Source organism: Caretta caretta, chromosome 9 (assembly GCF_965140235.1).
Source record: "Caretta caretta isolate rCarCar2 chromosome 9, rCarCar1.hap1, whole genome shotgun sequence".
Taxonomy (NCBI): domain Eukaryota; kingdom Metazoa; phylum Chordata; order Testudines; family Cheloniidae; genus Caretta; species Caretta caretta.
The window spans coordinates 7,257,069-7,280,084 of record NC_134214.1 but is presented as its reverse complement, the minus strand read 5'-3'; the positions used below and the strand labels follow the sequence as shown (position 1 = coordinate 7,280,084).

The window sequence follows — 23,016 nt, the reverse complement described above, 5'->3', positions numbered from 1 at the left end:
TCGCTTCTCACTCTGGGGAGGGCACAGCTGATGAGCTCTCTGGGGCCAGGACTCTCTCCCAGACTGTGCCTGCATTCCCCCAGCATGACAGGCCCTGAGCCTGTTCAGAGCCCCTGCTCAGTCCCATAATGAGAGGGGAGAACCAGCCCGTTAGCTTTACTCCGCACCCCTATGAGCCATTCCAGCCTCTCTCCCTGCACTTGCGAGTGGGCAAACTTCTCCAAATCTTCCCAGCTGATTCTGTTTGCTGCTCAGAATCAATCATGTGGAAGAGGCCACGTCTGATTTGGACTCCAGTGTATCAAACTGGCCTGCAGTGAGTGAGCGCCAGGGGAGATGCCCTGCCACACGACTGCTACGCTGGCCAGCTTACACTGCAGCTGTGATTTCTCTCTGGGGAAGACACAGCCGCACTAGCTTTCACTGAGCTGGAGCCCTAAAACCAGCCGGACAGCCAGGGCGGGGGCACAGGCTGGCTGCCCCCCGGCTGTACCAAGTGTTTCAGACGGGATTGTACTCGGGGCAGCCGACCTGTCCTGCCACCGGTGCAGCCGTGGCTACGCTGCTCTTTAGTGCATTCAGATCCCAGGGACTGCACTGGAAATGAAACGCCGTGGTCACATCAAAGCGCCTGGCCAAAGGAGGGATGGTCTCAGGAGGCTGGTATAGGGTGATTCACCCCTTAGTCTTGCTGCTGTTACCAAAGTTACACAGTGGAGGGGGAGGGGGCTGCTGGAATGCCCCCCAGGAGTCCAGCTCCCCCATCAGCACCAGAGACGGGGCCGGGGGGCAGGAACTCCTGAGCCCAGCAGCCTCTGCACATTTAACCTATTTTGCAAACAGCCTTTACAGATGTTCTCCCTCCCCGGCAGGGCTCAGCCAAACCAAGAGGCAGCCGCCAAGCCTTGCAAAGGCGCAAGGGGCCCCTCCCATCGTGCAGAGCCTGGCTGAGGGGGTGGTGCTGCCTGGCCCGGCAGGCTAACGCCAGGGCATGACAGGGAGAAGAGTCTGTGCTCAAGGAGGGTGCAACTGTATGTCAGGGTGACATTGCTTCTTGCTGCTTCAGCAAAGCTCTGGGAGGGCTGCCGCAGTTCAAGGGGTTAGAGATTTATTGACACAGGGATCTCTTGACTTGGAAGCGGGCTCCAGTGTTTGCTTAGGAGGCGGGGGAAGATTCATGGAGGAGTTCCCTCCATGGCTCAGTGTTTACTTTCCAGAAATGATTAGCCCCGGGGCTGGGCTCTGCTCGCGCTGGACAGTCATTTTTCATGCTGCTCCCTGCAAGTGTGTAAGTGATCCCAGCTCCTGTACTATAGGATGAATTGGGGCCACGCAGGGCGGGTTCCAGGGGCCTTCCCCAGCCAAGTCAGCTTAGCGTGGAAGGTTGAGCTTTAAAGGGAGCGTGCTGCCGTGGGACAGCCTGCAGCAGCTTACTCTCACGGTGTGCCCACGCCACAGAGGCTATCCTGGCATAGCTACGCCGCAGGATCCAGGCCCGTGTAACCCCATGGCGTAGACAGAGCCTACACCGACGGAAGGGGGGTAGGAACACCACCTCCCCAAAATGGTAGCTAAATTGACAGAAGCATTCGTCTGTCAACAGATCTGGGTCTCCACCGAGGGTTAGGTCTGCAGAGCTCTGGTGCTGGGTGTGTGTGTGGATTTTTCACACCCCTTTAAGTGCAGACCAAGCCTCAGCCAGGGGATTGGGATTCATCCCCGGGAATTTCAAGGCAATCAACTAGACCATTATTTTAAAGTGTTGCCAACTTTTGTTTGGCATCAAGGTAGCACTTAATCAAGCCAGACAAATGCAATCAATCCCCTTGATTGAGTTACTGCGTTAATAGCTGATGGGGACACAGGAGACAGATTTCTCTACTCTATTAAAGCATTAACACCATGTCTGGGGAAATCTGACTTGAAACATTCATTCTAATTGGATCTGAGCACTGCCTGCCACATGGGCTGAAACCTGACTGAAAAGTCATGCAGAAGGGGAATGATAAAGGCCAGAGCAACGAGGTGGGGAAGGCGTCTAGCCAGAGGCACAGACAGACCTGATCTTGCTTAACATCTTAATTAACGATCTAGAAGAGGGCAGTAAACAGCACATTAATTACATTCGCAGAGGCCACAGAAGCGGGAGGCATGGCACACAGCAGGGAGGGCACAGGACCCAAAGGGAGGCAGGCCAGGGTGATGGAACACTTTGTATAGTGGGAGTGCTGAGAGCCATTGAACCAAACTGTAAACCCAACCCTGTATGTAATGGAAACCAGCTCAAGCCAAGGGGTATGGCAGCCCCCCCAGCACGAGCACCTATGGAGGCAGAGCAGCTAGCCCGGCAGTAATGGGAGTGAACCAGAGAAGAGGGTGGCCACTTGGGGGAACAGAAGCCAGAATACAGGGATGCAACGGAGGATGCAGCCTTCGGGAGCAGCACACCGAATGGTGGCCAGAAGGCCAGGAGCTTGCAGAAACACCATCTGCTGCAGTGACTAGAGCAGTGGGCTGGGGGCCAGGCCTCCGGGAGTCAGTTGCGTGGCATGGACCATGAGAAACCAGAGCCCAGCCAGGGCCGGATTTACACCTTACGCGCCCCAAGGTGCAGCATCTTCAGTCCCCCCCCCCCGCAGCTGACTTTCAAGTTGCACATTTTAGAGAGGTAAGAGGCCCCTAGAACACCGGCACCCCAGTCACGGGCCTACTGTGCCTCCCTGGAAATCTGGCCCTGAGCCCAGTCTGAAGTCTAGACTTGTCCACACTAGCCGTAGCTAGCACAAGCTAACATCACCCCTTTGACTCCCACTCTGGACAAGGCCAGAGATCCTGGTCAGAGGGGAGTGCAGAGGAGCTGATCAGCAGACAAGGGCTGTGCAGTTCAGTTGCGCTCCAAAGCCATTGATGCACGGAGCCACTGGTGTGGGCTTTACCTGGGGGGCAGCTTCCTGCTCTGGGGTCTCCGGCTCCCACAGGAGAGTTAGTTCAGGCTTCTTCCCCACGTTCTCAAAGTGGAATCCCGTCAGTGGCAGAGCCTGCAGAACAGACAGCACGTTGGGGAAAGCGCTGACTTCCAGGAGCGGTGCTGGAACCCCAGGAATTCTGTCTCCTCCGCCGATGGGCAAGGAATCTGGCTGCTCCCACAATCCTGCTACTAGCTTAGCTGGCTTCATTGGACCCTGCTTAGCAAGACACTACTGGCTGAGCAATGCTGCTTACCTTCTCCCCCCAGCGTGTAAATGACTGCCAAGTTCTTTTTGTCCAGTGCCCTGTGTAAAGCACCCCCAGCTCTGTAAGCTCCCAGGAGGAAGGAGCCAGCCCACGGTTCTCGAGATGCCGGTGGAAATGAAGGACTGCTGCAATACACCCGCCCACAGGCCATATTTCACACTGTACATTCCAGGTCAAGATGCCATGGTCAGCAATACAGTGGTCACTGACTGCAGGCGCTAGACTACAGCAAACCATTTCCAAATGGTCTCAGATTTATGATGTGATCAAATGCAGTTAAAACCAACTGCTTCCCCATTTCAGCCCCAACCTGACCTCTGGGCCCCAAACCCTGGTTTCATTTCACAATTCCTAGTGAATCGTTACCCACTTCTGGCGCTCACAACCGCAAAGCAGAGGAGCTGGAAAACACGAAATCGCGTCTTTTAATAAAAGTGAATGCGCTACGGATCCTTCTGGCTTCCTTTGCTTCTGCTCTTGTCCTGCATGGGGGCTTTGGGGGTGTCTATGGGAAACCCCCAGACAGAGCTGAAGGAGACTAGCAGCGTGAGGTGAGCCTCCCGTCGAAGTCTTGTTTGGTGGCACTAGAGTACATCGAAAGTTACAGTCCATCTCACACTATTTTGTGACAAAACTGTTATGGTTGAAATGGTGTTAAACCTCTTAGAGCGAACACCCAGTCAAACACTGGCTGTCCCCCAGCAACTCCCACTGCCCTTCATCCTTAACTCTGCCCTAGCGTGGCGGGCTCATCTGCATGGCGTTAGTTATTAGTGTGACTATGCAGAAGTAGCTCCGCTGGGCAGGGAAGTCCTCTGAGGCCTTATCTACAGTGGGTAGGGAAGTCCTCTGAGGCCTTATCTACACTGCTCTTTAGGGTCTGTCTTCACTGCGCAGTTAACCCAGGTGCTTACCTGCCCCTCACACAAACCCCTCTGACCCAGGTTTGGAGGTGAATTAAGCCCAGGCGAACTGACCTGTCTGGGGGGACCGGTAAGAACCCAGGCTCCGATTTAACCCGGGCTGGAATCGCCCATTTTTTACGGAGGATCCAGGCAGACTCACTTGAGAGCCGAGAGTCCTTCAGTGACTTCCCACAATTCCCCCTGAAGGACAGAGCTGTTCTCCAGCAATTGACACACCTGACTGGGAAGAATCCTAGAGTGTCTCAGCACAAAGAACCACCGGCTGTGTCCCCGGAGGCACACAGGCGAGTGCAGAAAGAGTGGGGGATGCAGCATCCGGGGGGATGTTCGCCTCCAGGCAAGGCTAACCCGCATCAGTGCGGTGGCTCCCTGTGCAGCGAAGACACCCTCCCCTCCCTTGTGGTCTTCCCCAGTTGCACTTGGCCCCAGGGCAGCTCTGGTGATGGCAGTGCGAGTGTCGAACTGCCAGCGGGTACTTCGCACCTGCTCTGAGCCCGGCTAGAGGACACAGAAGGGCCTTGACCAGCCGGTACTACCCAGCCGAGCAGCACAGCTGTGAGCTAGGGAGGATTAACGGCAAGGCCAGTCGAAGGGGGAAACCGGCGCTCCAGGGCACGTACGTTACAGTAGATGCGTTTCTGAACTCCGAAACTCAGCAGCAGGACGTCGAAGGCTTTGTTCAGGACGCCCATCACCATTGCCTCTGACTCCAGCGGGCCACACTCCTGTCAACACAATGCACGGTCACGAGCGAGATACCGCCAAGGAGGGCTCCCACCCAGAGACCATCCCCCAGTTTCCCACAACTCTTTGCCCACCTGGGCAGCGCCCATGGAGTTCGTAAATTGCTCCTCTGCTGGGATGTAACGCTCCCTCTCCTCAGCCGCTAGGGAGCGCAGCGGATCCTCTCCCCGGTCCCGACCGGGGTGCCAGCCAGCCCTGTGGGGCACCAGCTGCCAGGACACCCCATAGACTGTAGCACTCCTAAGAGCTAGCTGGGTCCAAGCAGTCAAGGGAAGGATTGTTGAGCCCTCCAGTGCTGTGGAAACACAGTCACCTACATATGCTCTGCTTGGACTCTGACAGCCGCCCCAGGGAAGAGGCCTCAGGGCCTATGACCCTGTTAGACATGACAGGGAGAATCATCAGCAGAACTGAAGCCAGAAGCAGCACTTGCTCCTTCTGGGGCACAAGAGGGAGGAGAGCCAACGGCTGCTCAGGCCAGGGATCACCTACAGAGCTAGCAGCAGCCGGACTGGCTCCAGAGCATGCCATGACCCATAGGACAGGGTCACCTGACAGGTGAGGACAGGGGGCTTTTAGTGCCAGGGTGTTCTTCAGAGACCGCCCCCAAAGGGAACCAAGGAATCATCTCGATGCCTGAGGGCCGAAAGGAGAGCTCCAGGCCCCGCTAGCTCATCTAGCGTAGCGGTGGCTGTGGTCTCACCCTGACGAAGATGGCGAAGAACAGGTCGGTGCTGAGCTCCTGCACCCTCTTGGAAGCCATTTTCCGGTCGTTGCAGTGATCTGCTTGCTTCTGGATGGCCTCCTTTCTCATCCGGACTGGGCATCCCATGCCTGGGGGGGGAAACAAGCCACAATGACTGGTGAGCGCCCTGGTGGTAAGGGCCTGGATGGGGACAGCACCCACCCTAGGGCGCCAGGAGTCTGGCATTCCCCAGAGGTGTGCCCCAGTACCCCTGAGCAGCTCGCAACTGGAATCCCCACTGTACAGACAGAGCCTGCCAAGGTAGCTACACTCCCTCCGCCCTGCTTCACAGGAGGCCAGATCCCCACAACCTGCTGAAGAACAAGAGAGTGGGGGCCCGGTCTGAGGCTGGAGAATTAGATACAGCTGCAGTGAGCAGAGGGGCCAGGGACATAGGGACTGAGTGACTAGTCCAAGCCCATACAGGGTCTGTCCAAATCCACAGCAGAACCCAGGAATCCTGTCGCCTCCTCTGGGTCTTCCCTTCCCAGCCGTGAGGCTCCAGGCAGCAGCCTCTCAGCCTGTGACTCCACTAGCCTGGATCAGGCGGCCCCCTTCAGGCACCTACCGAGGGAGGCGGAGAGGAGCCGGTGCACAAGGATGTCGGCAAAGCGGCGGATGGGCGAGGTGAAGTGGGTGTAGAGCGGCACGTTCAGGGCGTAGTGGCGGAAGAGGGTCTCGTCTTCCAGGACACCAGTGCAGAAGTAAAGAGCCATCTGGGAAGGGAAAGCCCCCCAGTCGGTGAGACTCCAGGGGAGGGCGGGGAACTTTGTGAGTGCTCTGTTTGGGCAAGGAAAGCCCCATGCTCTGGACCCCAGTGCTGGGAGTGGAAGAGGCCTCAGAAGCGTTTTACACAACAGCCCAGGGAGCCCCAGAGATGGTTTAGCCAGGGGAGCTGGAGGAACTCCCCGAGGGGTGCATCACAGGCCTGGCTCTGCTGAACATAAGAACGGCCATACTGGGTCAGACCAAAGGTCCATCCCGCCCAGTATCCTGTCTACTGACAGTGGCCAATGCCAGGTGCCCCAGAGGGAGTGAACCTAACAGGTAATAATCAAGTGATCTCTCTCCTGCCATCCATCTCCATCCTCTGACAAACAGAGGCTAGGGACACCATTCCTTACCCATCCTGGCTAATAGCCATTAATGGACTTAACCTCCATGAATTTATCCAGTTCTCTTTTAAACCCTGTTATAATCCTAGCCTTCCCAACCTCCCCAGGCAAGGAGTTCCACAGGTTGACTGTGCACTGAGTGAAAAAGAACTTCCTTTTACTTGTTTTAAACCTGCGGCCCATTAATTTCATTTGGTGGCCCCTAGTTCTTATATTATGGGGGGGAACAAGTAAATAACTTTTCCTTATTCACTTTCTCCGCACCACTCATGATTTTATAGACCTCCATCATATCCCCCCTTAGTCTCCTCTTTTCCAAGCTGAGAAGTCCTAGCCTCTTTAATCTCTCCTCATATGGGACCCATTCCAAACCCCTAATCATTTTAGTTGCCCTTTTCTGAACCTTTTCTAATGCCAGTGTATCTTTTTTGAGATGAGGGGACCACATCTGTAAGCAGTATTCAAGATGTGGGCGTACCATGGATTTATAGAAGGCAGTGGTGAAAGTAAGTTAGAGGACTTACCGGTACGCCGGAGTCCTGAGCAGGGGGCGTGGCCTCAACCGGAAGAGGCGTGGCCTCAACCGGAAGAGGCAGGGCCTTAAATCCCCAGGGCCAAGGGCAAGGGCTCCAGCTGCGGTAGTGGAGGCTGGGAGCTCCGGGGCCCTTTAAATCACTCCCGAGCTACCAACTGCAGAGGCGGCTGGGAGCCCCGGGGCTCGGGGCGATTTAAAGGGCCCAGGGCTCCAGCTACCGCAGCGGAGCCCTGAGCCCTTTAAATCACTGAGGAGTCCTGGGGGCTCCTGGCTGCCACCGCTACCCTGGGGCTCTGGCAGAGCTTTAAAGGGCCTGGGGCTCTGCTGTGGAAGCAGCTGCCGGAGCCCCGAGCCCTTTAAATCCCCGCCTGAGCCTGCTGCCCGAGCCCTGGGGTAGCGGCAGCCAGGCTCCATTGGGGATTTAAAGGGCCCCAGCCGCTGCTACCATCCCGGCCCTTTACATGCCCGCTGGAGCCCCACCGCCGCTATCCCAGGGCTTTGGTAGCAGGGCTCAGGCTGGGATTTAAAGGGCCCTGGGGGGAGAGGGGGGGGAAGCAGTGGCTGGAACTCTGGGGCCCTTTAAATCTCCACCGCACCCCTGCCGCTGGTACCCCAGGGCTTTAAATTGCCCTCTCGGAAAGCCGGTCCTGGTACGGAGCACCGGCTCTTACCGGTACGCTGACCCAGGCGTACCAGCTTACTTTCACCTCTGATAGAAGGGCAATAAGATATTCTCTGTCTTATTCTCTATCCCTTTTTTAATGATGCCTAACATCCCATTTGCCTTTTTGACTGCCGCTGCACACTGCGTGGACACCTTCAGAGAACTATCCACGATGACGCCAAGATCTTTCTCCTGATTAGTTGTAGCTAAATTAGCCCCCATCATATTGTATGTATAGTTGGGGTTATTTTTGCCAATGTGCGTTACTTTACATTTATCCACAGTAAATTTTATTTGCCATTTTGTTGCCCAATCACTTAGCTTGGTGAGATCTTTTCGAAGTTCTTCACAGTCTGCTTTGGTCTTAACTATCTTGAGCAGTTTAGTATCATCTGCAAACTTTGCCACCTCACTGTTTACCCCTTTCTCCAGATCATTTATGAACAGGTTGAATAGGATTGGTCCTAGGACTGACCCTTGGGGACCACCACTAGTTACCCCCCTCTATTCTGAAAATTTACCATTTATTCCTACCCTTTGTTCCCTGTCTTTTAACCAGTTCTCAATCCATGAAAGGATCTTCCCTCTTATCCCATGACAACTTAATTTACGTAAGAGCCTTTGGTGAGGGACCTTGTCAAAGGCTTTCTGGAAATCTAAGTACACTATGTCCACTGGATCCCCCTTGTCCACATGTTTGTTGACCCCCTCAAAGAACTCTAATAGATTAGTAAGAATAGATTAGTAAGACATGATCTCCCTTTACAGAAACCATGTTGACTTTTGTGCAACAATTTATGTTCTTCTTTGTGTCTGACAATTTTATTCTTTACTATTGTTTCAACTAATTTGCCTGGTACTGACATTAGACTTACCAGTCTGTAATTGCCAGATCACCTCTAGAGCCCTTCTTAAATATTGGCGTTACGTTAGCTATCTTCCAGTCATTGGGTACAGTTGCTGATTTAAAGGACAGGTTATAAACCATAGTTAATAGTTCCACAATTTCACATTTGAGTTCTTTCAGAACTCTTGGGTGAATGCCATCTGGTCCCAATGACTTGGTACTGTTAAGTTTCACAATTAATTCCAAAACCTCCTCTAGTGACACTTCAATCTGTGACAATTCCCCAGACAATTGTCCCCAGACAATTCCTTTTGTCACCTACAAAAGACGTCCAGGTTTGGGAATCTCCCTAACATCCTCAGCCGTGAAGACCGAAGCAAAGAATTCATTTAGTCTCTCCGTGATGACTTTATCGTCTTTAAGTGTTCCTTTTCCATCGTCCAGGGGCCCCACTGGTTGTTCCTCAATTCCCTGCTGGGTTAAGATCTCATCAGGCTATTTCCACCACTGCACATTTTCTTCCTCGCCGTCCCAAACCCTCCTCGCCCCGCCCTGTGGGCCGGACATCCGCTGACCTGTACTGCAGGGAAATAGCCAGCCTGGCCCCTGGGAAATGGACTTGGGGGGACCAGAGCTCTCTGCTCTCTAACTTGGGGGAGTCTCAGTGAGCCCTTCTCGCTTCACACAGCCATGGGGTACGGGCCAGGTCCTCAGCTGATGGCTCCATGGAGCCGAACAGATCTACATTGTGGGTGGAGCTGGCCCTGGGCTTTGAAATGCACTTGTGGCTTTCTCTGTGTAGCAGTTTGCCTCGTGTTTTGCTCAGCCGGACACAGCAACAGGTCTCAGGGCCAGGCCCCCCTATTTTTCCCCCCAACCGGTGAGTGTAGCATTCCCACCTGCCCCTGGCCAGAGCAGTAACAGCGGGGCAGGGCACTAGGAGGGCCATGCCTGCACGCTCGCTGCTCACCCAGGCTAGTCCCTGCAGTGCTAGCAAGGTGACCTAGCGTGCCCTCTCGTGGAAAAAGGGAGGAATGACATGGTTTGAGCAATCAGGAAGAGTCACCCCTGGCCTGGTGCGTTGCTTGGCGAGGAAACCCTAATCCAAGCCGTGGAGTCAGGGGGAGAGGTGGGGTGCTCTGCTAAAGAGTCAGGGGAGCGGATCAGTCTGTCAGATGGGCGACGGGGGGCTCCCAGCAGCACCGAGCTCAAGCATCTGATGTTCCTTTGCCATGATCGGCAGCGCAGCTGCTGCAGGGGACGACTCGCTCACCCTCTCTGCCCCCTGCCCAGCTACCCACGGCTCTTCTCATCTGAGCCAGGGAAGGGAGTCCATCTCCTCCACTCCCTCTCCGTGAGACGGTGACCGACCAAGGAGCTGGTCTACACTAGGAGGCTGAGAGCCTGTCTCATTGCAGTTCCGCACCCCCACCCGGCCCTTTTTAATGCTCACGGATTAGCGCGGGTGCCGCGATATAGGTACCGGTTTTTCTAGTGCAGGTGGCCCCCAGGACGCTGTGCAGGTGGTTTGTTCAGGCCGGCAGTATGTGTGAACAGCAGGGCCATGCTCCCTACCCTGCCCAGTGTAAATGTGTGACTGGTGCATCACGGACACTGGGAAAATGGCACGGCAAAACGGGCACAGAGAATGGCAGACTGGAGGGAATCCCCCGCCCCGGGGGCAGCCAGCTACAGCCCATTCCTTCTACCGCACAGGAAAGGGGAAAGCCAGCCATAAGACAGTGGGCGGCTGGCTGCAAGATTTCAACAATCCTGCCTTGAATTCCCGGTTCCACTTTAACGCTGCCCAACCTGATCCAGGGAGCTTCCATGGCAGCAGGTCTCCTGGGAGGAGTTTGCTTCAAATGGCCTGAACTAACACTGGCTTAACCTCTGACTCCCACCAGCCAGAAGGCTGTGTGTGGCTCTCCCTTTTCCTCCCCGCCTGCCCAAATTCCCAGCCAGGCAGGAGTGCTCCCTTAAAGACGGCCCTCTGGAGAGAGGGAACAGACTGTCCAACAAGGAGTGCCCTGGCGGCCGGGTTAAACAGCTGGGGATGTGTGGGAAGTGGGGCCGATGTGATGGATTTAACAGACGAGCCGGCGCGTTCCAGGCCCATGAAGGATGCTCTCCCGACAGAGGATTTCCGCTATGGCCATCGTTCCAGAGGCTCCAGTGAGATCCGGTGGGGGTCCCGCCCGAGACTTGGCCTCGGGAGCGAAATCCATCCCCGGGCAGCATGCGGGGCTCCCCATCGACTCGCACTGCTGCCTGTTCACCGCTCGGGCAGCATAAGCCAAACTTTCCCCCTTCCTCTGGGCAATGGGAAACAGACCGTTCCCCTCCCCAGCCCCATCCATCATGGGGATTAATGGAGCTCCTTGATACTGCTCGCTGGGAACAGATGCCGCTTGGCTCGTGTGTTATTATATCTGCACAGTCTAAATAACAGATCGGGAATAAATCAAAGGGAGCTCGAAGAGCCCTTTTCCTGGAAGAAGCCACGCAGCCAGACTGACAGCCCAGGGACTGCTTCACTCAGGAGCTTGCTGTTTGCTGTCCCCCCTCAGCCTGCTCTCTGGCAGGTTAGGATACAGCCCTTCGGCGCAGCTCCTCTGTGGGTGCTTTTAAAGAGACAGGGCTGAGGGTTTAAGCATCTGTGAGGCTGCTCCAGCGTCTCATTCAGCACTAAGCTGAAGCCGTAACATCACCGTGCACTGCGGTGCCCAGCCCGGCTCCCTTTCCGAGCCACCGAAAGAGTGGGAAAGTCCTTTCCAAGTAACCTGCGTCGGGGCAGCCCAGAGACACAGGCACATGCCTGGCTGCGGGGCCGGCTCTAGGGAGACAGGTGCCGGTGGAGGAGAGCAGACAGGCACACACGGCCCCACTGCACAGCTTGCCTCTCAGTGTAGCATTGCTCAGAGGACCAGCTGCACCAGGCACTGCAGAGCTGGACCAGCACAGGTCAGGGCAGGTCGAGCTCCCCGCCATGGCTCTTCAGTGGGGATTCGGAGGGTGAGAGGGGAGTTCAGCTGCCATGGCACATTGCCATTGGCCTCTGCTCGTGCCATTTAGGGGGCTTGCGTGGGCACGCTGCCATCAGGCAGGCCCCCATGCTGCCATCAGACGAGAACAGCTCTTAGCCTCCATCTGCGGTGAAAGGCTCCGGATCCCATTGCCAGCCCGCAGGGCCAGAGCAATTTGCTCAGAGCCTGCAGAATAACAAGACTCCCACCAGTGCCACACGCAATGGGAAGATGCTCTTAGACCCCCTGGATCACACAGATGACTCAGTAGCACTGCATGACTTGCCACTGCCTTTTACCCCTCCCTCTGCATGCACTTGGGCACAATTCCAGAGGGAGTCCTATGTCCTGGACACTCTGTGCTCACAAGCCTTCTCCGATAGTGTTCCTCTGTATGCACCTAACCTCCAGCCACTCGGTAGATATTTATGCATTCAAACCTGTATCCGAAACAGCAGGAGGGGGCTAGCATTCATGCAGAATACACATGCACGCCCAGGGTTTTGATGGGGCGTGTTCCACTCTTCCCAAGGAAAAGGAACCTGGAATTCAGGTGTTGGCAGGTAAATACAGGAGAAGCAGGATTTTATGAACCAACTTTGGGCTCGAGGAGCCAGGTCTTGGTTTTGCAAAATCAAAGCAGGGCCGTGTCTGATCCAGGGTCCATTCACCGAAATCACCCCTGTTCAGGCAACTTGGCTAAGAGGCTTGGGGCCACCCCCAAGTCTGCAACGTGCTTTACAAAGAAGTAACATGTCCGGTTCCTGCCTTGGAAAGCTTACAATCTAATCAGCTAAAACACAGCTGAGGGGAGGGGACAGGTGCAACACCCAAGCCAAACGACCGAGGTGGGGCTTGGAAGGTGGCTCGTGGGCGCCACAGTTCATGCAGGGCTCTCCCCTTCAGCTGCCGGCCCCACCAAGCCTGATTCCTGACCTTTCTGTGGGCAAATGTGTTTGTACATTGGATGTCTACGCAGGCGCCGTTACTGCTCCAAGAGCTGACACAGTTTAAAACAACAGCTTTCCTGTTCACCTCTGAGACGGGGACAAACTTGCTGCGATACCTGCGGCTTCATTTCATGAGAAGCGGCTACAAAGCGAACTGCTGGTATACGCGGCTAAATCAACACGCGGCCAGCGCTGGCCCTGCGCTTCCCAGCAGCCTCTTCACCGGGAACGTTGCTTGGTGGTGCAGCTGCTGTTATTACATGTTCCAGCTTTTATTTTTACATCTGCAAAACACCAGCCCTAAGGGCTGGAAAAACAGCCCAGACAGAGACTGAACCGCACGGAGAAGCCCCTTAGATCGGGGGGTTGTGGCGGGGTTATGGCGGAACGACGATTGAATGAACCCATTGAAAACTAAGAGTGAGAGGTTTAAAAACAACGGGAGTCGCCTGCTCCGATTACAAAGCTGAAATCCTGCCCTGGGATTCATGGTTCAGGCAGCTACCTCCTCCGGCTCCCCATGCGATCAGCTCCGCCAGCTCTCGCTGAGCTGCAATGCACTGATCCGGGCAAGCAAACAGAGCAGGTTAAAAAAAGCAGCATTCTTCTGGCCTTCTACTGAGACCCAATAGCTGGGCTAGGAGCTCTCACCGCTTCCAATTTCCACAATCCAGGACTACATTATCTCTGATGCACTCCCCGAGACACAGGCTCCTTGGCTCAATTAGCCCCGCTCCCCAGCGGCTCATGCACTGCAGGCCACACGGGAGAGGCGTTCTAGTCCCACGCTCGGCCTCCGGGGAAGAAAAGTGCCTCACGCTGAACAGCCACCCCGACAGCGATTTCTGATGGGATTTTAGGGAGCCCTCTGCATGGAGCTGAGCTACGGGGACGTGTGGAGAGCGACCCCTGCAGCTCCATGTGGAGCATGGGAAAAGCACATCCAGACGCTCCTGTAACTCCACGGCACGCCGGGTGTGTCACAGGCCTGAGGCCAGATCACCACGCGCCCATCAGCTCTCACGAGCCAAGCTGCTGGCTAGGTTATGGTCCTAGAGGAGAAAAGCCCCACTTCAAGGAAGCCCCAGGAAGCCAGAGGAAGTGGTTGAGTGGGGGTGTTCTTTCCCCTCGCCCCAGTTCCTCAGCACAGCCCTGGGGGCGTAGCATCTTTCAAATCAGAGTCCTACCATTCCCACCCATCATTAACCTCCCCATAGCATTGGCCACAGGAGGGATGCATTAGCCCCACTGCCATGGCCAGTTCCAGTCAGGGGATTTATCATTCTGCCTCCTGAATGCAGTTGGCTTTGGGACCCTTCTCGACCGCCTGCCTTAGACCGTTGCACAGAGTTGACATTTTAAAGAGTTGCTGCATGCCCCCCACCCCAAGGGGGCTGCATTTCCTTGAGGGCTGAAGAGACCCTAGCATCCTTTGTCGATGAGTGGGCAAAATGGTTAGAGGATTATTCTGAGGCCACTTCTCCGGGGCTCCTGCGAGGACACGTGAACGAAGGCGGGCAGCTCCGAGTGCCTGTCACCACCTGCACGACGGTGCTCCCGAGCGATACCGGCATGACTCCAACCGGATGTTTTCTCATTAACAGATTCGAACGACAAGTTCTCAACGCTCTGCTGCGCTCCGTTCCCAAGAAGAACTGCAAGGAGCAGGCGAATAAATTAGCCACAGCCGACCAAGGGCTGCTTTGTTCTTAAGGACAGACTGAATCCCCAAGTGACTGAGCCCCTGAAAAATGAGGTGTCACTTTTCCTTCATCTTTTACAAGCTGACTGGCGCACCAGGCCCCAGGGGCTCCCGCTGACGTACATTATGAGCTTCTTCCCACCTCCCTCCCCCTCCATTTGAAAGGCATTTGTCCTGACCCAGAGGTACAGAGCGCGCGTCCAAGACATGAGCTGGGCAGGATTGTGGATTAATTAGCTGCTGTGGGTTTTTGCCGACTCACCTGCAGCCTGATCTCTGACACACAAGCCGCAGCGCCGAGGACGGAAACATACACAGCAAAGCAGGCCATTCAGTATCGCCCAGCACCGATGTCGTCATGCAGAGGAGTCCTGGCATCGCCAGTGATCGCAGCGACGGCCCACGTGTCCCAGGGCTGAAGCAGGGGCCGATCCAAAGCCTTGCCCCATGTGTGGTTTCAGGCAATGGCTGGGGGCACAGACTTCCTGTCTACGGCGCCATGTTTCCTTACTCACGGTGCACACAGCACTGTATGGAGAGACTGCGAGAGCTGGAGAGCTGGGAACGGTGGATGGGCAAGGAGACATGAAGGCCTTTTCGGGGCCATATTCTCCACTCTGCTGTGGCTGTATTCTGGCTGGAGGTGCCAACAGAGGAGAATATGTCCACCAGCCAGCTTCCTGTGTCCTCCTCTGGTGCAGGGGATGTGCCAGAGAGGAGCTCCACGCTGCTTATTCTCCACTCGTGAAAAACCACTTAGGGACCAGTGGGGTAAGTTATGGCAGCTCCTCAGCTGCTCTAACTTACACCAAGGCCAGGAGTGGGGAGGTGTGTGACAAGCAACCGGAGGTCCCTACCTTGCGATGGGCAGAGCTTGGCTGCAGAGGGGACCACTTCCCTCCATCTTTGACTACTTCTGGGATAACCACAGAGCGCCTTGCTGGTGGGCAAAGGGCCTTTCGGGGCTCAAACGTCAGGTCGTGATTGGAAAGACAATAAACGTCACAAGCTGCAAGCACATCAGGCGCTCCCCTAAAATTCACCCCTGCCCCTGGGCCCCCTGTGCCCAGAATAACCCATCTCCATGCTTGCAAACAGGCAGCCTGGGAAGTGTTTGTGTCAATCCCAGATGGCACTCGCCTGGCACCCCTTGGAAAGCAGGGTCTGTGGTGTTTTCACTGGGATGCCCTGAATCCCAGGCAGGCCCAGCCACTTGGGCAGAAACTGGAAGTGTCCCTTTCCCAAGGAGACTCGAGGTACAGACATGCTCCACTGCACATAGACATGGCTTGTCCAGACAACAGCTACGTCTCCAAACAAAGCAGAGACTTATTCATGGCCTGTGACCCTTACGAAGCTGGTTTCTCTATTCATTTATCATGTTCCTCTCCTTCCCCATTCTCTGAGATTATGGCACTTCGTACAAAGTCGAATGCACATGGAATGCCTCTAGCTTTTCCAGCTCTGCCTGTAAGAGGTCTGGGTTTCTGACCCGTACAGCAGTACAGGTAGTACACAGGCCTGCTAGAGCCTGAACTTAGTCTCAGTTTAGAGACATTTTTGCATCCACAGCAAGACGTGGACTTCATGCAGGAGACAGCGAGGCCCAGTAGTTGGAAGACAGCCAGTTTGCTGCAACCGTTTGGACTTGGCTTGCAGTTTAGGCAGTTGAACTCATCAGTGCTCTTCATGGTACTTGACCCCACATACACTGGGGCGTTCTGGTGGCCCCGCTCCAAATTCTAGACCTTGCTCTTCTGGTCTAAGATGCTCAATCCCATGGTGCGGGCGGTGTCTTGGAAGGCTTGATGGGCAGGGCTGGAACTCTTTTGCTTCTCCACATGGCAGGCAGCAGTGCTGTCGGCAAGTCTTGGTCAGTGACTGCTTCTTGACCAACCTTGATTCCAACATGTGGAGCAGCAAGTCTAAGATCCGGCTGGCAGCTTGGCAGCATAGCGCCAGGGTGAGAATGCATCCCCAGCTGCACACCTGAGGTTGTGTAGAAACGCAGCAGAAGCCGTGCGCCAACGCTTACTTTCACACTGGTACAAAGATCGGGCACCAGATTTAGTAGAACATCCGGGGCGCCAACTCCTTTCAGGGCGAGCCAAAGTGCTGATCTGTCGGCAGAATCAAAAGCCACTTTGATGTTGATATACACCACGTGAAGCAGGCAATTAAATTCTCAGTGCAGCTCAGCTGGAAGCTGTAGCGTAAGGGAAGCATTCATTATCAACCACCCAGCAGCGAAACAGCTGTGGACACCAAGTCTGTTAAGGAGCATTTGCTGCATCCTAGCAAACAGAACAGAGCGAAGATCTTTCCAGGGACTGATAGCAATGAGATCGACCTGTAGTTGCTTCACTCGGTGTGAGATCCTTTGCCTTTGTACAAAGACACTACGATGCTGTCTTCCCATTCTGCTGGCACGCTGATGCCCACACTTTTAAAGAGCAGTTGATGGAGGCCAAAAGCACCTTTGAGCAGCTCAGGTGGCATACCATAGGCACAACCATTCCGTAATGTTTGGATGGCCTTTTGTACTTCCTCGAGTGACAGAGGATCAGACACTCTTAGCTGAGAGCTAAGTAACCCGGGAGGACCTTCTTAGAGCAAGTCATGGAGCAGCCAACGTGGAAAATTCCGGTGTGCTCCTGGCAAACATTGCTAATTGCAGATCAATCTACTGGGACAGAAACAAACTGAAATTGTTTACCTCTGCCAGTCTTGTCTGTGTGTGACGCAGTGCTCCTTCCATTCAGGAGATGATTCGTTTGCTAAAAGGCAGGTGCACATGAACACACATACCCACATGCAGGATCTACTTGCAAAAGTGACTCTAAAAATGGCATTGTAGGTTTCCATGCCTGGGGGGCAGGGGCTAGAGGGGGGAGTGTTGGCAATTCCATACCAATACTCCATTTACAAGTTAAAAGATGGTTTTGCAAAGAGCCAGCCCTGTAAGCTCACCCTGGGAGCCAAAGTCTAGCTGGACCCATGCTCAATTAGCAGGAATGAAGGGTCTACCCCCAGAACATAAGGTACCAGTTCTCTTGGTGATACACTAGCCAGAATCGCATCCAGCTCGCTTTCCCAGAGCGGGGTTGGCTCTGTAGGGCTAACGGGAGTTCAACTGTAAACTTATTTTTGCCTGTGGAGGAAGCAAGATGCAACACAGAACATACCTAGGGAGCAGGCTTATTGAGCAAGACTGGAAATTCCATATAGATGTTTTTCTGACCATAGCTACACTTCTGAAGAGAATTAGGCTCTATTGTTTTTGATGCTGGTCTAGCTTCCTTCTGACGTCACATACAGTTAGAGTTCTCCTTTCAAAATGCCTTTCCTTCCATAAACTTGCCTTGACCCATTAATATCTATAAGTTGGAAAGGTCTTCTCTTCCTGGTCAGTCCTTCCAAACAGGCTTCATTACAATGCTCTCCTTAGCAGTCATGTAAGGAGCAGGGCAGAGGGGCCCTCTGATCAGAAATCTGGATTCTTGGAAATTTCATCAGAACAGAGAGGGCACTCATAGAATGAGGGACTGTAGGTCAGATGTGGGCATTTTACAGGCAACCACAGTCCCAGACACTTGCACCATTTCAGCACACTACCCTCACGATATCCCTTGCAGATACTTGGAGGTATTTAAAAAAAGACACCAGCCACTTCACAGAGTACAGACTGAAGAGTCTAAAACTGACACTTAACTGTGTCACAGCCTTGGGAAAAAGCTTTCGCTTGGCTAGGAGCAAACATCCTCATGTCCTGCTTTGCTCAAGCTCAGCATCTATTTATCTACTGCTGTGCTCACCCCTCCTCTGCGACGGCCAGGCTGGCCCGAGCTGGGCCATCGCTGGCAGAGCGTCAGCACCACGTGAAAAGGAAACACAGCACGTTTCCATTTTGGGACCGTGGGGAAAGGAAGCTGAAGAGCAAATGAAACTTCCAAAGCACCAGCTCAGGTTAGGAAATGGTTTGAATGAGACACTGCCCAAACCTAGCTCCCAAAGGCCTTCCTCCGTGGTTTTGATTCATACGGAACTCCTCATTGAGGAAGTAAAGGCTCTGCACCACTGTCAATGACGGGCAGACGCTGCAAATTCGGCTGTTGCCGACGCATGTGCTTGTGTGGCAGGTGAGTTTGCCGAATGTGCTGAGGTGCCTGGTGGTGGAGAGCGGGAGGGGCTCCAAGTTTACTCCCCTCCTCCACGCGCCGGCAGGCCTTCCATATGGCACAGACGCAGCTTTGGGGCTTAAAGAGAAATTAGCCCTTGAACAAGAACACACAGTTCAGAAAGTTCTCACTGCCCCATCCTGGGCCGTGCCTGCCCACGTGACCAGTCTCCTTTCGACCGTCCATTCAAAGACCCAGGCAGTCCGGTACCTGGGGAGAAGACTCGGGGCCTTGACGCAACACAATCAAGCAGCAGGCTGGAGGGGGAACCCATGTAATAGACGCTACAAATAGGATTCAACTTCAACAGTACGTCCCATTGAAGGGGAAAGGAAGCTATCCATGCCTCCGGTGATGGAGACACGTGGAAGCCAGACAAAGGGTCGTTATCTAGAGAAACATGGTGGAAAAACACACCCAGCTAAAAAGGGGAGAACTGCGCAGCAGCAAACTGTACTAATGAGTCCAACGGGCGTGTGGAGGGGATCATTACCACACAGTTTGTGCTAATTGCCATCAGAGCCTCCCCAGCTACATTTGCAAACAAGCATTAAGCTGCTAAAGTACAGCAGGACTTCAGGCAACTGCTAATGAGTAAATGGAGCAAATTAACTAATTAGAAGAGTGACAGTCAAATGAGTAATGTCAGGAAGATGATGTATTCCCATGGTGATAAACACTCAGCGGCAGAGAGGCCATTTTGAGGAACGTGTCACCTTCTCCCTGTTGGTGGGCTGTGCTCTCAGAACCAGCCTCCCTTCGCGCGGCGGCCAAGTTAACAAGGCAGAGGCTTTACAAAAATTATACTGTGTTTTCTTTTCGCTAATTCTGTGCCGATGAAACGCACCAGATTAGCTGTTCACAGGGTGCCGCAACAAAGCCAGCACAACCGTGGCACGGCAAGCTCCCCTCCTGTCAGTTCTGCCACCTACCCAAAAGAGATCACCTCTTGAGATGGATGGGTCTCCGTGGCCTACTCAGACCTGGGCCCCTCTGCTTACAAGGGCAGGTCAATGCTGGGTTTTGATGGGGATGCCTGTTTACTCTGAACTGAGACTAATTTGTTAAAGTTGGACTGAACAGCGGTAACAGGGTCTGACTTTGGCTGGGCTTTCAACCAGTGACCCCAGTTCCCTGGCCCCTCAGCTGCCCTGAATGGCTCTTTAGGAAGGAAATTGCTACTGGATGTCATGAGAGGAGATTTTAGTAGGGCTACTAGGCTTGGCCCAATCCCCTGAAGTCAATGGGGGATCTGCACCCTGCCATCCTTGCCCTTGCCTAGCAGTCACTTAAACCCTTTATGGCACCAAAGCCTCCTATGCGAAATACCCAGAACTGTGCCCGTGGTGGCAGCACGCATCGTAGGAGCCTCCTGGCTGCGCCATTTGAGGGAGAGTCCAAGGAGCAACTCCCACTGAACCCATCAATCTCAGCGGGTTGCCCAGCCCTGACCGGTGAACCCAGCCCATAAGTAACCAGGCAGGCCTCACTGACTAGAGCAGACTGGACGCATCAGGTATAAATCTGGGTCATGCCATGCTTTGGGGCTGCCGGGAGTTACCAGTGAAGCGCTTAGCTTCTTCATCTCCCTTCCCCCTGTGTAACAGTTTAAACGACCAGTGCAGAGGGGGGATTTCGGGAGAGGGGAAGGAGCACTGATCTGGGCAGGAAACGCAAAGCTGGTGGCAACGAGTCCGAAAACATTCTGGTGCTGGCTGCACGGGGATAAGCACATTGTGACCTGGCGGCTCTTACCTGCATTGGCCTGGAGAACATGGTGGTCAGCACTTCTTTCCTGGCCTCTGCATAGCTGTCTGCACCAAACATTTCATTCAGACTTTTCTGGAAGGAGAGAAGGGGGGAAAGAAACAGGTGAAAGGCTCTGGGGGAGAACAAACAAGTCCTGCTCTTTGCGCTGTTTTACTGCTCCGGGGATTTCAGAAAATGCAGACCCTTTACAACAAAAATCCCCTCTTCCTTGTTTGCACCCATCACTTAGAAACGTGAAACGGAAATGTTTTCCTCACTAAATATGTTTCCTCCATATGCATAGCCTGGCTGGCTACAGCAAATATGTTTCCTCCATATGCCAGCCTGGCTGGCTTTTCATGGTCCCGGCAGCCCGGCTGGTCCCAGCTTGGTGCTCACCGCCTGGTTGGCTAGGACAGGGCTGCCTTGTGGACACCGTTTCTATATATTGCAGTCACTTATGATATTGCTCAGCATCTGCCTTCCAAAGGCAGCAGCCATGTGGGGCAGAGAAGCCAGGGGAATAATCTCCGAACATTCAGAGAGATGGACTTTTATCCTCTCCCTCTCAACCTGCAGGTCAAACCCCAGGGCCTTGTGACCAGTTCCCTCCCATGCAGCAAAGCATATTCCACTGCCCTGGCTCAATGCACTGTGTAGCGCTCCGAGGGATGCCGCAGTCTGAAGCCATTGTACTAGGCTAGTAACAAGCAGCACTGCCTCCTCCTCCTCATTGGAAAGGCCCCACATGGTCAAAGCTCGGAGGAAAAGCATCCCCCTGTCTTCAGCATCCCTGACAAGGAGCTCGGTGCAAGTCCCAGAGGAGGGAGCAGAGCGGTGAGGCCGCACCTAACAGAACAGTACGAGGGAGGCTGATGATGCACTGTATTAACAGTATCACCAGCAGTCCAGGAGCAATGAAAAAGAAAATACTGGAGCCCCCCATGCTTCACTTTCCATCTGAAGTGAAGCTTTAACGCTCTCTTCATTTCAGCCCAAGCCATGGTTTGCAGTATATACATATACAGTGCATGAGATTTCCCAGTACGGCTCTGCAGTCCCACCCCTGAAACCATCATCTTTCTATGTAGAAATTGCTTTACTGCAATGACTGGCTGGTGAGAACAGAGCTAACCAGTGACAGAAACGGCAGGCTGCCCGAACACACAAAACACACTGTAGCCTCGTCGGAAACCTCTATGCTTCTGCCCCAGCTTTTCCTTCCCCTCCCCAGGGAGCGTGCTGCTTTACATACCCCTAAGGGTGTCACGTCTCCGAACAGGGGCTTTGCTCCAGATGGAATCATTACCCATCCATCGCCGTGGGTGCTCATGGGGGGGTGTCGCAGCCTGGGGGCGTCACGGGCGCTGGGAGGTTGGCGACCCTGCTCTGGGGGGACGTGGGTGCTGGGGGGAGTTGTGGCCTGGGGGAGGGGGGAGTCATGGGTGCTCGGGAGGGGGTGGGTTGCAGCCTGGGGGGTTGGTGGGGCTGGGGCAGGCTCCCTACCCAGCTCCTAGCTCCATGTACTGCCTCTGCTCTGCCCCAAGCCCCAGTTCGGCAGCTCCCACTGGCCGGGGACCCCGGCTAATGGGTGCTGCGGGGGTGGTGCCTGCGGGCAGAGGCAGCGTGGAGCTAGGTGCTGAGGCAGGGAAGTTGCTGTTGCCCTTCCGGGGAGTCCCCCCCACCGGGTAGGCACCCCAGCCCTGAGCCCCCCTCACACCCAAACTCCTGCTGCTGGGGGGCGGGGGAGGGAGGCGAGACTGGCCCAGCAGTGGCCGGTGTGCCTGGCCCAGGGGCTGCCCGAGCTGCTTAGGTGGCCCCCGGGCCAGGCGCACCGGCCACTGCAGAAGTCACGGTGGTCATGGAAAGTCACGGAATCCAGGACTTCCGTCACCTCCGTGACCAACACGGAGCTTTACTTAGTGCACACCCATCAGCACAGTATCTAGGCATCAGGCAAAACAAAGATTTGTGTTGAATGTATTCCTAACAGCCCGTACTCTTCTCCATCCCTTACTTCAGCCGCGGCTAGAGAGCTCTTTCCTATCCATCTACTGCTACAGCACTGCCCACTCCTCTGCTCTCATTACGCTGTTAAGTTCTTTGCAAAGATTCCTTGGATTTCCTGTCTCTGCAAGAAACACCCAGGACCCGGAATCTGAGGGGTTCCGAGCGCTTTGCGCACAGGTCAGTCAGACCGCGACACCCCCAGTGGGGGAGCATGTATCACCTAGCAACCTATGATACTTATCCAGCCCCTGTTACTGTCCTGAGCACCCCATCATCTTTCACGCATGTATCTGCCTAGCAGCCCTGGGAGGGAGGGCAGGGCTAGTGCCCCATGGTACAGACGGGGACCTGGGGCACAGAGAGGTTGCATGACTTGCCCAAGGCAACCCAGGAAGTCTGGGGCAAAGCAGGAATTAACCCTGGTCTCCCACTTCCCAAGCTAGCCCCTAACCCGTGGGCCACCCTCCCTATTCCACCCGCTGTACAGCGAAGGCCGCGGAGCAGGAACGTGACTTAGACGAGATCAGACTGACGCAGTCAGCGGCACGAGTGGAACTCAGGAGGCCATATTGCCAGTTCCCGGCGCTAACC

General features: G+C 54.7%; 1 protein-coding gene across 3 annotated transcripts in view; it reads right to left on the bottom strand.

Moving 5' to 3' along the window:
- DIS3L2 (DIS3 like 3'-5' exoribonuclease 2) overlaps positions 1-23,016 on the bottom strand; it is a 282,912-nt gene that overhangs the window by 3,270 nt on the left and 256,626 nt on the right. For all 3 annotated transcript variants that reach the window (XM_048863668.2, XM_048863662.2, XM_048863667.2), the window contains 5 exons: positions 20,422-20,508; positions 6,218-6,365; positions 5,608-5,738; positions 4,781-4,885; positions 2,937-3,038 (listed from right to left, as the gene is read on the bottom strand). In XM_048863668.2, the coding sequence (XP_048719625.2) occupies positions 2,937-3,038; positions 4,781-4,885; positions 5,608-5,738; positions 6,218-6,365; positions 20,422-20,508 (573 nt within the window). The remainder of the gene's footprint in view (positions 1-2,936; positions 3,039-4,780; positions 4,886-5,607; positions 5,739-6,217; positions 6,366-20,421; positions 20,509-23,016) is intronic.